We start from the raw sequence: 15755 nt of genomic DNA, 5'->3' as shown, positions 1-15755 counted from the left end.
TTACGAATCGTTAAGTCAAAAATAAGCTCAGATTCTCGGTTTCTGCTTTCTCAGCCTCCCTCCGCCGTCGGTCCCGGCCAGACGCTGACAGGGCCGCCCGCCCCGACATGGCGCCCACCCGCGCCCCAACGGGACCCGGCAGCGGCCGCCGCTCGCCTGGCCCCGGCCCCGGCCCCGGCCCCGGCCCCGGCCCCGGCTCAGGCGACGCTTGCCGCCTTCCTCCCAGCCGCTTCCGCGGCCCCACCACTGCTGGCGACCAAAGCCGGCGTCCGGGGTACAGCGCCGCAGCGCGGGGCGGGGGCGGTTTGGCCCGCCGTGAGGGCAGCCCCGCCAGCCCCGGGGAGCCGCCGCCGCCGCCGCTCAGTCTTGTGCCGTCCGGGGGCTTTTTGGAGCCTTAACGTGTGGCTCCTCTCACTTGAAGGCCGCCGAAAATGGGCTTCGTCGGCAGGCTGCCGGCGCTGCCAAAACTTGTCGGGGCGGCGGCGGGCCGGGGGGGCGGCGGTGCCTGGCGGCGGCCGGGGCGGCCCTACGCGGGGAACCCGCTCCCGGGCCGGGCCGCCGCTGCCCGCTGCCCGCCGCCCGGCGGCCGCGCCGCCTCGTCCCGGGCGCTGGGCGAGTACGAGGAAGTTTTCAGGTCCTCCGTGGCGGAGCCCGAGAAGGTCTGGGGAGCAGCCGCCGAGCAGATCCAGTGGTACAAGCCCTGGGCCCGCACCCTGGAGAGGGGCGGCCCGGGGAGCGCCTGCTGGTGAGTCTGGCGGTGTCCCCCCGGGGCGGCGGGGACCGGGACCGGGACCGGGATCGGGGCCGGGCGTGCCCAGCCCAGCTGTAACGGGGAGAGATGGCTGCCGAAGCGCCGGGGGTGTGCTGGGTGCGGGGGTCGCCTGGTTAACGCCAAACCGCCCCAGCACGTATTTGGGGTGGTCAGCAGGGGAGCGGTGATGGAGGAGATGGCTGGAGAGCATGGAGGGGTTTAATGATTACACTCGGTTAAGCTTAATGATTGAAAGCAGCGTGGGTGAGTGTGTTGGGGTGAGAGGGGACTTAGCCTGTGTCACCTGTGACAGGTGTGACGTACACCTGTGCGGGTGTGATGTCCCTGCCTGTCTGGGTGACACGGGGGCATGTTCCTGATGCTCCCCCATCCCACCTCTTTTGGGCCAGGCGTGGGGCATCCGGTGCCGGGGGAGGTACGTGTGTGAAAACACAGACACGGCGGCTTTCAGAGTTTTTTAATCTTAAACGCTATCTAAGTAGGTCATAATTAAAAGGATGCGATTAAGGTAATGTTTGGCAAAAGCATTGGCTTTGTAATATATATCTCCATTTGGTGAATGACAAACTGCCCTGAGGCAGAATGTGATATCTTATAATTTAACGTATAGAGTTTTCAGTACTTTGTCAAAGGCAATTTACCTGGTAAAATTTTGTGTTGTCCGCTGCCACCTCTTTTTCAGCAAGTTCACATCATGCTCTTTTCTCAAGGAAAAGCTGATACAGGAGAAAAAAAGGCAACACAGGGTGAGGGTCGTCTTTGGTACATTGGTGTTCTGTGCCATTTTCGTATTTTTCTGGTTTGATTTTAATTTAGAAATACTAATAATTTTCAAAATATAATTAAAAATGTTAATCACTCTTAAATCTGCCCGAGTGAAGAGATACAGAACCAGCAGAGTGCTTTGTTATTGGTCTGACGTTATTGCTTGGCATCTCTAGTAGTGAAAATTGTTTACATATCTTAAGCTGAATGTTAAATAGCACCAAGCCAGGATAAATCCCTTTAAGTCAGTCTGGCTGTATAAACAGTCAGAAGTAGTAAAATGGTTGCGTAGGGAGACCTGTGGTCCACTGACCTTCATTTCTAGGTCATGGTACTCTTCAAAAAGGACAAGTAGGATTGCCTACATAATTAAAGACCAGTAAAGCTCACTGGTTCTGGCATTCCTCAACATAATGGTGATGAAGTCAATATAATGGTTGCTTTTTAAGAACTAGGGAATGAGACTGTAATACATGCTAGTGAGCATTGTTTTGCTGTCAGATTCTGTCAGACAAATGTGGTTTGATTTGTTCAGCATGATAAGCTTGCTTGCTGAAAGTAATAAAGCATTGTGACATCTCAGATGGAAGTTGTTTGGTCTTCGGACAGGGATAAAGTTTCATTGGCTGAAGACAGGGGTCTTTTCTGGCTTCATGTCTCACTTGCATCTTTCTCCCTCTGTGGCTGCAGATTGCCACGGATTGAAATTATCTCATTTACATGAGCAAATAACTGAAGGGAGGGTGAGAAGATCCAGGCTCTTTTCAGTGGTGCCCAGTGGCAGGACAAGAGGCAATGGACACGAACTGAAACACAGGAGGTTCCCTCTGAACATCAGGAAACACTTTTTAGATGGCAACTGAGCACTGGCACAGAGTTGTTTGTGGACTCTTCATCCTTGGAGATATTCAAAAGCTATCTGGACACGGTCCTGGTCTACTGGATAGGTGGACCTGCTTGAGCAGGGGCATTGCATCAGGTGCCCACCAGAGGTCCCCTCACAGAACCAGCCTGTGATTCTATGGGATTATGCAAAGATGCAACTCTGAAGACTCAACATCAGGTCATAATTATTGTTTGGATGTCAGGTGTCTGTTGCTCTGCTGTGGATAATGAAACATCAAGTGATTCAAATTTGTGTAATCCTTTTTAATGTCTTAATGTACAACATGGAATTTTATTTCTATTTTTATTTATGTTCACTGTAAGTGATAGCAGGCTGTATGTGTTACTAGTGTAGTACTCTAATGCCTCTGAAGTCCCGGATGGTTACCAGCATTCAGTGTGCTTGGCAGGATGACACATAGATAAGTTCTTTCAGGAAAAGACTGAATATAAGAGAGAGAGAGGGTACAGGGGGCTTTTTCAGAGGACATAGAATTATAGAATGGTTTGGGTTGGAAGGGACCTTAGAGATCATCTAGTTCCAACCCCCTGCCATGGGCAGAGACACCTCCCACTAGACCAGGTTGCTCAAAGCCCCATCCAGCCTGACCTTGAACATCTCCAGGGATGGAGCATTCACAACTTCTATGGGCAATCTGTTCCAGTAAAGAATTTTTTCCTAATATCTAATCTAAATCTACCCTCTTTCATTTAAAACCGTTACCCCTTGTACTATTGCTACACTCCGTGATAAAGAGTCCCTCCCCATCTTTCCTGTAGGCCCCCTTTAGGTACTGGAAGGCCGCTATAAGGTCTCCCTGGAGCCTTCTCTTCTCCAGGCTGAACAACCCCAACTCTCTCAGCCTGTCTTCATAGGAGAGGTGCTCCAGCCCTCTGATCATCTTCATGGCTGTCCTCTGGACTTGCTCCAACAGGTCCATGCCTTTCTTATGTTGGGGCCCCCAGAGCTGGATGCAGTCAGTACTCTAGGTGGTGTCTCATGAGAGCAGAGCAGAGGGGCAGAATCACCTCCCTCGACATTCTGGCCACACTTCTTTTGATGCAGCCCAGGATGTGGTTGGCTTTCTGGGCTGCAAGCGCACACTGACGGCTCATGTTGAGCTTCTCATCAACTACCACCACCAAATCCTCCTCTTCAGGGCTGGTCTCAAGCCATTCTCTGCCCAACCTGTATTTGTGCTTGGGATTGCCTCGACCCAGGTGCAGGACCTTGCACTTGGCCTTGTTGAACTTCATGAGGTTGGCAAGGGCCCACCTCTCAAGTGTATCCAGGTCCCCCTGCACCCCTTCCCTCCAGCATGTTGACCCCACTTGGTTGTGTCAGCAAACTTGCTGAGGGTGCACTCAATCCACATGTCATTGTTGCTGACAAAGATGTTAAAAAGCACCGGTCCCAGTACCAACCGCTGAGGAACACCACTCATTGCTGCTCACCACTTGAACATTGAGGCATTGACTGCAACTCTTAGAGTGTGGTCATCCAGCCAATTCCGTATCCAGCAAGTGGTCCATACATCAAATCCATGTCTCTCCACTTCATAGACAAGGATGTTGTGCAGGACAGTGTCATGCTGAAGAGAAAACAAAGAGGTACAGAACAGAACTGAGGAGGACACCAGGCTTCCAAGAAAAAGGTAGCTTGCTGGTCAACAGGGTAAAGATGTAGTACTGGTTTGGAGGTTTAACTAGGAAGCAGTTTATAGAGACCTTAAAAATAGTATTAAGAGGTTCATGTATGTGCATCTTGAGTTAGAATTTATCTCTGGTTTTGGAGACATACTAGATCAATTAATAAATATCCATTTATTTTCATTATCTTTGGTTTTGGTTGCCAAACGTGAAACTTACAGAAACAGATACTTTTCATGTATTTCCTGGTGTCATTTACTTCAGTTGAAGAAGTTGAAGGAGGCGGTTAATGTATTTAAAATGTAGCGATAAGGCAAATACCAATTCATCCTTTCTAAATACTGTAAGAGCATGAAAGAAATGTGCAGCATGCCCTGGTGCATTTACTTTAGTCTTTTCCATTGGAAACACCAGTGTTATGTCAGTGGGTTGCAAAATGATTTCCGAAAGGTATGTGATCAGTGTCACCATCCCCTGGCTGTTCTGTTGAAGCAGAAATGCCAGGTACCATTGACTGTTCTCACCTGCATCGGTGGCTGGTACGGTGCAGAACATCACCTGGTTTTGCCCACATCAAAAATAATGAGAAGAGTGAAAAAGCATGATTGGTCAAGAAAAGGATAAAGGAATTAGAATTGTTTGGTGTAGAAGCCAAAAGGGAGATACAAGGTGTAACATTTGCTGCAGAGAATTTGGCTATAAAGGTGAAGGCAAAACTGTTCTCTGAGTTGGCTTTGAAGACATCAAAATTAGAAGTCGTAAATTGCAAGAAGGGAGATGTAGATTATAGACGTTAGGAAGAAAAATCTTTTTAATGCCAAAGGTAGTGGAACACTTGAACAGATTATTGTGGGGCCTTGTGGAATCCCAGTCAGTAAGGTTAAGCAAGAATTTCTTTAGAAATGATAGAAACAGTTTTTCCTGATCCATGCAGGCAGAGGGCAATTTTGAAAGTTATGTTTTTTCTCCGATTTGAAGACATCAGCGCAATATAAAATCACCTTTGAACTTTAGGAGTGTTGCACAGCTTGCTATTCAAATGTTGCTTACACTTTTAAAAAATGTGGCTAGATCAGTTAACATATGATTATTTCAAAATATCTAATATTCTTGTGGCTTTGTCTAACAATTTATTCAGCTTCTGTTCTCACTTCATCAAGAAAAATTAAAAAAATCCAGTTGATTCCTGGCAACGCGGCTTGGAGAAGTATATGTACCCTGCATGGCATAAAAGGACTTTAGCAATATGCTTTTTTTACAGTTATGGTGCAAAATAATTTTAATGTATTTTTTCTTTTGCATATATGCCAGCTTTATTCAGAACCTTTAACTTCTTTTTTTTATTCTTAATTGTCTTGCCTTCTGAGCCGTTGAGTGAAGACTAAAAAGTATCTCTGAATACAGCTTTGATTCTTAAGACAGCAGGTAGTGTTGGAAATTAAAGCATAAGTTTTGAATATTTGAGTAAAGTGAATTAAGAGATAATTATCCATTGCCTTCTTCCCTACTGTACTTATTTCATTACTAGCAAGTAAGCTGTTGTCACATCCAAAAAAATACTGAATGTACTAAAAAAAATTTCCAGGCCATAGATGGTAGATGTTAAGCTGTATGTAATGGCGATCCGCTTTGGCAGACCTGACTTACTGACTTGCCAAGAGTAAAACGTGAACAGAAGATCAGTGCTTTCATGCCCTCTTCTACTCATACCTCTAAAAGGTTAATGGAGTAGTCATTTTAAGGTATGATTAAAGATGTAAGTGCATGTGCTTCAGATTCATGTTTGTGAAACAACGGAAACCCTGTGGGACCTCAGGGCTGGGGTGAGATGGGAGGTGCTGAGCCCCAGTCACGAAGAGGCAGTAATTCCTAGGTGGTTGCTGTAGGTAGCTTTAAAGAGCCTCAGGGGGGTCCTAATGTGGGTAACCACACTCAAATTATTTTTAAAACAAGCCTTATTATAAGTTATGCATAATGTGGATTATCAAAGGCTGCTGCTTTCATGGATGTATGCGTAAAAAGACCAAAAGGATAGGTTGATCCTGTCAGAATTACTGTTTTAAAATGTTGCTGTGAAGCAAGCTGTTCTGATATTATAACCAGTTTTAAATTCTGCTGTGATTTTTGACAGGAAGAACCCTCTCATTTTTTTCCCATCATAGCACCAGTGGAAGGTGGATGAGCTCTTCAAAGAGACTGCTAGTGAACTAAATCCAGTTTCTTTTATGTATCAGAGTTGTTGCTGTTTACTCTTTTTATTTGTTTTAATCTTCCCCTGCTGCATTTGTTGAATGTTATTAATTCCGCAGCATTAGGAACACAGCCTAAAATAAGATTCTTCAGGCTTGGACTCAGTTGGTAAGCCGCATTGAGATAATTGTCTGGTTAGCAACACATTAGCATTTTACAGTCCTGCTTATTATGGCAAGATTTACTGGCAAGCTCTTACTAACATTCTGCAGATCCACCTCTGATCTTCTGCAGTCTATTGGAGTATTTTCTTTTTGATTCTAGACCTCTGTTTTAAATAGAAGCATCTCATTCATGTCCTTGTTCCAAAACTGAGTCCTGCTTTCATGCTGCTGTCTCTTTCCAACTAAAGCTTATTCAAGCGAATCAAAGTTCCTCACGGGTATGCATCTCCTTGGGAATCACTGCATCAACAGAAGTTTGCAGCAGCACAGGGCAGCTTTTCAAAGCCAGGCAGCTTTTATTTGTCAGCCGGAATGAGGTATTTAAGCATGTCCTTGGGTGACAGTAGAGAAGCCAAAGTCTTGCAGTTGTGGTCATGGTAGGTGCACGTTTGCTTCTCTGATCCCATAAGATCTCTGATCCCTCCTTCTAAACAGGGTAGCAAAGCTCTCATCACACTGTCCAGATAGTCTTGTTATTTGTTTCAACTCGCAGTCACATCTTTTTCAGGTACTTGTTCACAAGTGATTGTTAAACATTTATGTGTCAGTGTTGATGTTGCCATTTATCTTTAAAAGAATCCAAGCTCTGGTAATTGTTGATGTTTTGACCATTCTTTAGTGGTTATGCATAGTAGCCCAGGTACTGCGCTGTCTTGTTCCCTTGTTCATATCGTCCTGCAGTGATTTGATATAAAAATCAATGGATGACCTGAATCCTACACAACTTTTATGACAGTAATACAGAGTTTCTCTATATTACATGAAACAACTCCCGATCCTTTATTGTTCACACAGTTCTTCTATGGGAAGGGATTTGCAGTACAGGATGTTTTTGTTGCTTTCCTGGTCCCCCACTTTCTCCTTATTAATGGCATTGTAAAGGGAGTCACAGTAAAAGATTGCTGCATACTTCACATCCTGACTGCTTTTGCTTTAATAATTGCCATTCTTTAACAAGAAAGACTATCCTATGGCACCTGTCCATATGGATATATGAATAATATATCAGATATCCTAATTTTGAGGAGTCCTTTACTAGACAGGAAACGTGAAGAAGGAAATACTTTTTTAACTAGTCGTGGGTTACTTTAGGCCATCTGTTTTTATTTCCAGATACAGTATAACTATCACATTATGACAGTGAGTGTCCCCAAAGAACTTTTTGGAAACTCGCAAGTGTGTTTTTTCTGTGTGTTGCCCTTCTTTTTGCTATCGAGAGATATGTGCACATAGAAAAACAAATACAAAGAGCATTATTTAGAGTGAACTTTAATTTTTAGATTCCGTGTCATCTTCCAGTTAGTAGAGCCATCTTTGTATCTGGTGCCTTCTGTATTTTCTTACTTGAGGATTATGCTACACTTGAATTTTCTTTTTCTGTGTAAAATGACAATAAAAATGAAACCTGAGATTGTGAGGTGGTTTTCTTTAATTAGAAGATGAGAATTTTCTGTAAATGTCTGGTTGTTGAGGAGGCTGTGACTCGTACCACTTTATAGAAGATTGTAAATCACTGATGTAAAACACGGTAATGTCAAATGCATTATGAATGTCAGACAAATTTATAAGATTTTATAACTGTTGGGGTCAGTTTCATTTAAATACAGATGCTTGTATGCTTAACTGTTATTGCCAAGGGACGAATAAGAATATTTTGAGTCCTGAACCTGTTCTTAAAAAAGATATTTGTGCATGCCAATACAAAGTAGTGTAATAACACGTTTTCATAATGTCGGATTATTTTATGTGAATGTATGCTTTTTCTGTGAAACCATAGCTATAAAAATCAGAATGTTTAATGCAAAGTAAGTTAAATCAAGACCAAATTTATCAGATTCTTAGTTAGGTCAGTTGAAGTACAATACTTCCACTGTTTTCACTAATAGCTTATTTAGCTTTTTGAGTAAATTGTGAGGTTATAGATAAAAAAATGACTCACTGAACTGAGTATAATGTTTTATGAGCTATATTTTAATTGAATGCTTTCGTTCCTTAAAGAAAAAAGAATCCAAAAAATATAGTGTTATCAGTTTGGAAGGCTCACTGATATGTACTTCCTACTTCTTTTTTAGGTTTGTAGGTGGAGAGCTGAATATCTGTTACAATGCTGTAGATCGTCATGTTGAGAGTGGACGAGGAGACCAAATTGCTATTATTTATGACAGTCCTGTAACAAACACCAAAGAGAAAATAACATATAAGGAACTTCTTAAACAGGTATGTTTGAGAATAACCTTATTACTGAAAATGGGCAGTAAATATTGCACAGCAGGTAGATACTAGAGAGGTAGAAACCTTGCTAGTTTATTCCTTTTGCTGTGTTCAGTATTGATTTATAAGCTTCAATACCTGTACCCGATTACACTGCATCTAAGAGGTTTTGATTTTCCTTTAATTCTTCTTTTTTCTTCTGCAGTTTAATAATTTTTTTCCTGGTTGGGTAAATTTTGAACTTTTCTCTATTAGATTCCCTTTTTTTCCCCCCTTAATATTTCTTATTTCATATTTAAAAGGTAAAGCAAAGTATTGGACAAGTCACTTGACAGTTGCTATGATGAACAAGAAGACAGTTCCAGCAGAAATGAAGATGCATACCTTGGCTGTTGCTGCACACAACTGAGTGTAAAAACAAGTGAAATTTGACAGGGAGGAGCTGTAAAGAGAGCTGCACCTTCTGCCCTGGCGTAGGCTGTGGTGTGGGTGCTGGTGGCCCCACACTAGTTTTCTGCCTGGAAAGTCTGTGAATTTTGACTTTCCCATCGTCTGAGGCAGCTTTCCCCCAACTTGGGTCATGAATATTCTGTTCTGCATCAGCCCATTCAGATTTACTCAGTGCCAGAGCCCGCGTTGTTGCCACCATGGGTGTTTGCAGTCTGCCCCATTGAAGGTTCTCTGCTCTCTCAGCCATCAGATGGTGGTTTTCCCTCACGCTGCTCCATTTAGCCGGCTTTTTCTTCCAGCTATATGTAGTTTAACATTGAGCACAAAGAAATGATGGAGTCAGACTCATATTCTTCCTTAATGTATTTCAATGTGCAAGATGCATTACTGTGAATGGAACGCACTCACTCTACTTCAGATATGCACCTAGTGTCTGGAGTAATACAGTAATACAGTCACAATACAGTAATTGAGTTTATGAGGGTTTTATTCCACTGTTGCAAGAAAAGAGAAGCCATACAGCTGCAAAAAATGATAAACCTGTACTGTACTCTACCTTTTAACGAAAATACAGAAAACATTTTCTCCTGACCAGTTTTCAGTTGATTTACCAAGTCCAAAAAAGAACTTAGAAGTTACAGTGTGCTGGAGTTAGAACAACTACCTTCCATGTTTGACAAAATCAGGAGACTTTAAAAGGGCCCAGCTCCTTATGTAATTTTATTTATTCTTTTAGAGATATATATGTACCATATATTATAAAAAAAATTATAATTTTATATACAGTTTTATATCGTGTGTCATATATAAATATAATATACACGTAATATATACAAAATATATATGTATATATGAAATCAATTTCTACATACATATGCATATGAAAATACATACTTGTTTTATTTTAATGAAGTAATGCAACATTTTAATGTAAATTATCTTAAGTGGACTCTCTGTAGACATTTCCTCTGCAAAGCACTTGAAAAGTTTTGCTTTTTAAGTTTGATGGTGGTTTTAAGTCTCCTAAGTTTGTGTCTCTGTATTCTCTATAAGTATATTAAATGTTTTAGGATATGGCCGATTTGTGCAGAATGAGAAAGTTTTGCGAATTGACATACACATCCTTTCCTCCACGTTTCCTCTTTTCAGCAGCATTACCAAACTGAATGGAAGAACTGGTTAAGGTTTTCTGGGTGTATGTAGCAGAACATTCAGAAGTTCATGATAATCTTGCTGGTATCTGAGTCCTATCTAACTATGATTTTTGTATTCTCTACAGTTTGCTCTTCTTAATCAAAAGGGAATATAAGTGAAAGGCAGGATTTGAGGTTAGTGTCTTCTCTGTTGAAGCTGTCTAGTCCATGCTGTGGAATAAATTTAACTTGGTTTACCTGGTAACTATTTGACACCCGATAACAAAGATATTCACAAAGAGATTTGCTGAAAATAGAAAAGCCATGGGCTCGTGTATTTCGTGTCATAGATCTTGCAGGGTCTAGGAGAGACTTTGCGAAAAGGCTTGCCGTACCACTGTGGAGCGTGGGTGATGACGTTTGGCTCACAGCCTTCAGGCACTGCTTGTCACTGTGTTCTCAGTCTGCTCAGTGTAAGCTAGAAGTACTATATCTTGTCGTGTTGAAATAGACTTTCAGTGCTCTGCATGTTTCCTTATAGATCAGTAGGAGTGCAGATCAGACATATGACCAAAGTTGACGAACCTCCTGGTGAGGAAAGAAACCTTTTGCCTTCTTTCATGAGTTCCTTTCCCAATTTAAAATAGCCTGATGGTGTGTATCTGTGTGCAGATTGTTGTTTGGACTGTCCACGTCCAACGAGTGTTTAGTAGTCTGTCTGGCGAATAAGCTGATAGTGTAATGAGGGTGTCTTATCAGAGGCTGCCTGTTCAAAATGTCTCTGCAAAAGATCAGCTCTTGAACTGGTGGAATTCTTTCTGACTTTTGGTAATAAAAGAAGAGTGTGTAAATGGATTCAGCAGAAATGACGTAGGATAACTGTGGGTCACAGGGTGGGAAGATGCAGAATTTTGTAGCAGGTTGGATCGTTTGGTCCAGGATCAAACTCCTCATGATAAGGAGAAAAAAAAAATGACATAGGTGCTTGGTTGGAGATAACGTAGCTCCTTAGGGAGGGCAGGATAGCTTGAGCTATGTACACAGGAAGCCTGCAAATTATCCTTATCCTTTTTACTTGTTGCACTGCTCCTCAGATCTAAGAGCGACAGTGATGCTGCAGTTTTAATGTTAAGCATCGCTAAACTATAAATGAGAGAAATGTTGGAAGCTTGTGGATGTTTAGTGCCCAACCTGTGGGAGACATTTTTTGGTGGTTTTTTTTGGCAGAACTAGAATAGAAGGATTGCAGGACAATTTCAGCAATTCTTTATTGGTGTAAATAATGGCAAGATCAGTTTGTGTTGCTATTTCATACAACTATACTGCCTTCGCACTTGGAAAGTCTTGAGAATTACAGTTAGTTAAAGTTAAGTTGTACATAGTGCATACAGTTGCATTTTAAGTGTGTTAATTATATGTTGTTACAGATGAAATCTTCCAAATGCAGAGAGGAGGAATTTGGCAGATTTAAGGCTAACAGTCTTCCAGAATGTATCGGTTGGACTTTTTTCTTTATTGGTGCCTGTTATAGGCCTTTAAATGAGGATTGCAATGTTGAACTGAAGCCAGTGAAATGCAGATGTAAGTGAAGGTTTTGAGTATGGGAGATTCTCTAATTCCAGTAGTGAGATGGCAGGAAGAGATAAGGGAGACACAAATTCTGTTAGAAATATTACTGAATCTGTGTAGTATTAGGGAAATGTAAAGATACCCAGAAGAAATAAGGAGCAATGGCTTCTGTTCATTTAAAATCAAGTTTTCTGATTGTGTTGGAAAGTACTACCATTTTCAGGTTAAGGCAAAGGTTGTGGAGTAGGTTAAAAAAACCTTCTGTTTACATCACTAGGTGTATCCTCTAGAACATCTCAGTTGATGAAATGAAATCTCAGGAATTTGAGAGTCATGTTATTTGCAGTTGTTGATGCTTGACAGATTGTGAACAAAAAACCAGTATGATTTCTCTCTGTGATTCTTTTCAATAACAATGCACAGTTAACATATTGAATTCAGTGCCGTAATAAATAATTTCTGAGTATAGTAATATGATTGTATTAGGAAAAACTAACACCCTCCCCAAGCCTTTGACAGTATTAAATGTTATAAAAATACGGATGAGAAAGAAGGGCTTCAGGTTATCAACAATTGGCGAGGATGTAATTTCTTCAGTAGGAAGGTTTTTTCCATAACTACCCACCCTAAAAGCATTTTCTTCTGAAATAGCTGCATTAGCCATTGTCAGTTTGGATTTATGTGCTGTATCTGTCTTGCTCTGCTCATATCTCCTGTACATGACTGAGGAGTTGCCCAGATTGTTCTAATAGTCTTTCTCATTCTTCATGCTTTACTCCATCATCTTTCTTTGTCTTCTTCCTTGAAAAATAACCAGTTCCTTCTTAGCTAGAAATAGTGACTTTAATTTCAAGATATTTTTTCTCAGAATTGCTTTAGAATCAAAACCAGAGTACAGACAGAAAATCCTACTGAGATTGACAACCCAACTTTTTATCCTGTTTGTCTGGTAAAGCAACATTATCTTAATAAAACTATGTATCAGACTTCTTTTTTAATGCTGCTTATCCTTATCTTATTTAAATCTCAAATGGCATTCTTCAGTGCATGCCCTAGAAAGATTTAACTGCAATGTCCGTGGGGTAGCTCTTCAAAAATATCAATATTAGTATTCTTTAAAGGATGAGACTTGTCAGGAATTTACTGAATGGTGTCTTGGGTTTTTCACATTCCACACAAAAGACTTCCAAATGACACTGTAAAAGTCTGAAGAAGCAGCTGGAACTTGATGTCCCCTGATTGAAGATAGTTCTACTGCAGCATGTCAACGTCAGTGATGCCTACAGTAATGTATAATTTGGAGCAGCTTGGGCAGATAAGTGAAGCAAAGCCATGCTGAATTAACTGCTGAGCCTCCTGACATTTCCACTGTATGTGGTTTGTGAGTTTTATTTTGGACTAGCTTTAGTTTTAGGTTTAGTTTCATTCTTTGAACCGAATGTGTCATAGCTCACTTCAAAGCCATCTGAGCATAGTTATCCCACAAATCTTTGCTTCCTTGTGGATTCCTTTAGGAAGTGCCATGCTGACACTTCATCTGTCTCACTACTGCTTGATTTCTGCCCCCACTCCGAGTGGATGTTGTCCAAATAATGGCCTTTTAGGGGAACCTAGATACTGTAGGAGTTGTGCAAAACACCATGAACTGTCCTCACAAGTACTAGAAATTCCTTCTGAGGCAAACTCTTGTCTGGAACCCATCTCTTCTGTGGAGTGAATGCCATGGCATCACTTCTGATCAAACATTAAATCCATGCCAAACTGAAAAGTATTACAGAATCCCCATCTCATCTCAGTCCCTTCTTGGAGACACATAGTCCACAGCTGATCTCCCAAACGAGGAAGGAAAATGTCCCTTCCCAAAAATCCCCAGCTTCCTCTCGATCCGAAGATCTTCTTAGCATCTGAAAGAAGAAAGGAGAAATTACTGCAACTGCCTGCAATCCCAGCAGCTGTCTGGCTGTATGAGAAAGAAATATAAACCATCCTGATTTATATTTTTTCTTGTCATTTAAGGAAGAGTGTACCAGCACCACTACAACCACTGAGTAGGTCTTGTATATGCTGCAGTTGAGACAATGTGGCTGGGGTTTTGTGCAGAAGCCTAGGGGGACTGTGTTATCAAGGCATGACACGTCCATGACTTAGGCAGGAGCCAGGACTATGCCTGGCACGCAGGCAGAGCTGGGACGGGACAAGCAGCCTCTGATGGAGCTTGTTGCTCCACAGAACTTCCCTCACAGCTCACAGCCCCTGGGGAATTGTCTCTCAAGGCGCAGAAGCTCTCACAGTCAATCCAGAGACTTACACCTCCTTTCCGCAGCTCTGTGACCAGTGCCCTAATTCTACCAGAAACCTCCTAAACACAGTCCCACCCTCAATACACGTACAGGAAAAGAGTACGCACACTTACTCAGGCGGGCATCTGGACCACCAGTTTGGCAGTTCCCAGTGCCTGCTGTGTCAGAGAATGGGCCAAGGGGATGTTCCTGTGCGTTGTCTCACGGGGGTCCTCTGGGCATGAGGACGTGTGCAGCACCATTGCCACGCTTTTCCCTAGACTGTGTTCCAGGACTGCTGATCCTGGGACCAAGGACATGGATGTCCTTGGATGTCTGTGGATGAGCAGTGGCGTTGGTGCAGTGCTCTCCCATCCCCTGAAGATCTGTTCAAGATCTCTGTGGTAGGGGCACATGCACTGTGCCACTTCTGAAGCATGGTTTTGCCACCTCATCAAGAACGTGGTCTTCATCTATTTGAAATGAATGCAGCACCACTTGTCAGTTTTCTCCCACTTGGTAGCAGCCTTGACATTAGCAACAGAGTGGTGCATCTGCTGGAGAGGCTTTTGCGGCAGTAGGAAAAGGAGGAAACAACAATTAAGAGTAATATAAGAGTGAAGAGGCTGATCAAGGGGTGGGGGTGAGTAGGAAGGAGTACTTTCTTTAGTAATCTTGAAAAAATAACAGAGTGGAGAAGCTGAAGAGCATGAGGTGACTTGCTGCCCATGCTTTAGAGGAATGCGTGTGTGACAGTCCTCTAAATGAAAAGAGCATGAAAAAAGTGCTCTTTTTACATGAGATGCACTTCAGGATGTTTCAGGGGCTCTTGATATTTGAAGAATCCTTTTGTGTTTAGCTTGCATTGAAGGACTGGACACTGGTGAGACCCAGTCGTTGTTCATCACAGGAATGTTTGTCATTCCTCTTTTGAGCATTTTTAGTGGAATTTCTGTTTTAGTATCTTCTAATAATTATTTCGGCATGGTCCAAAACAGCTTTTTGTAACTGTTAGGGACAGACAGGTGATATACTTCAGAACTGCAGTACTTCTCCAAACCTGAACTGCAAATACACATGTAGTAGTTGTTTCGTGGCTGGGTAAAAATAAAGCCATGCTTACAGCGGGATTGCATTTGATAGAAGTGTAATTTAAGCCCAGATCTTCAAAGCTGGAAGCCTACTTCAGTTTCTTATTATATCACTTGGTCTCAAGTGATTTTATTACTGAAGTGTCAAATATATTAAAGTGATAGAGCAATCTTAAACTTTGAAGAAAAGCAGAGAAATAGCATGCTGGTAGGAAAATAGCAACTGTAAAATCTTGAGTGATAAAGTATGCTGTCTAAACGTAAACCATAAATGACAACACACTGTAACAAAGTGGAAGGTTTCATGTCTTTTAACAATTTAATGAAATGTCACAACTCACTCCTGTCCCCCTCCTTTTTAGAGTTAGTGATTTCTTGGATGGTTCAGGGTTTCCACATCAGTCTTAAGGGCAGTGTAAACATTCTTTATGATGTTCCCTAGTCATCCAAATAGTTACAGATAGAGACAGTGTTTTATTATGTATTATGTAGTCCAGATGCTCTCTGGTTGTCAGAAGCATGAGGGAAAGGGCGCA

The 15755-nt window shown here is 42.2% G+C and overlaps 1 protein-coding gene across 2 annotated transcripts in view; it reads left to right on the top strand.

Annotated features, from left to right (window-relative positions):
• Nucleotides 1–254: 254 nt before the first annotated feature.
• The window catches only part of ACSS3 (acyl-CoA synthetase short chain family member 3), a 93323-nt gene continuing 77822 nt past the window's right edge, over nt 255–15755 (top strand). Inside the window, exons 1-2 of one of the 2 annotated variants that reach the window (XM_054207190.1) lie at nt 255–745; nt 8559–8703. In XM_054207190.1, coding sequence (XP_054063165.1) covers nt 432–745; nt 8559–8703 — 459 coding nt within the window. In that variant the 5' untranslated portion in view covers nt 255–431. Of the gene's footprint in view, nt 746–8558; nt 8704–15755 lie in introns of those variants that run through there. The other variant, XM_054207198.1, reaches the window with a different exon arrangement.

Source organism: Rissa tridactyla, chromosome 1, assembly GCF_028500815.1.
Source record: "Rissa tridactyla isolate bRisTri1 chromosome 1, bRisTri1.patW.cur.20221130, whole genome shotgun sequence".
Classification (NCBI taxonomy): domain Eukaryota; kingdom Metazoa; phylum Chordata; class Aves; order Charadriiformes; family Laridae; genus Rissa; species Rissa tridactyla.
Note: the sequence above shows the minus strand (reverse complement) of the source record. Positions and strands in the feature narration are given on the sequence as shown.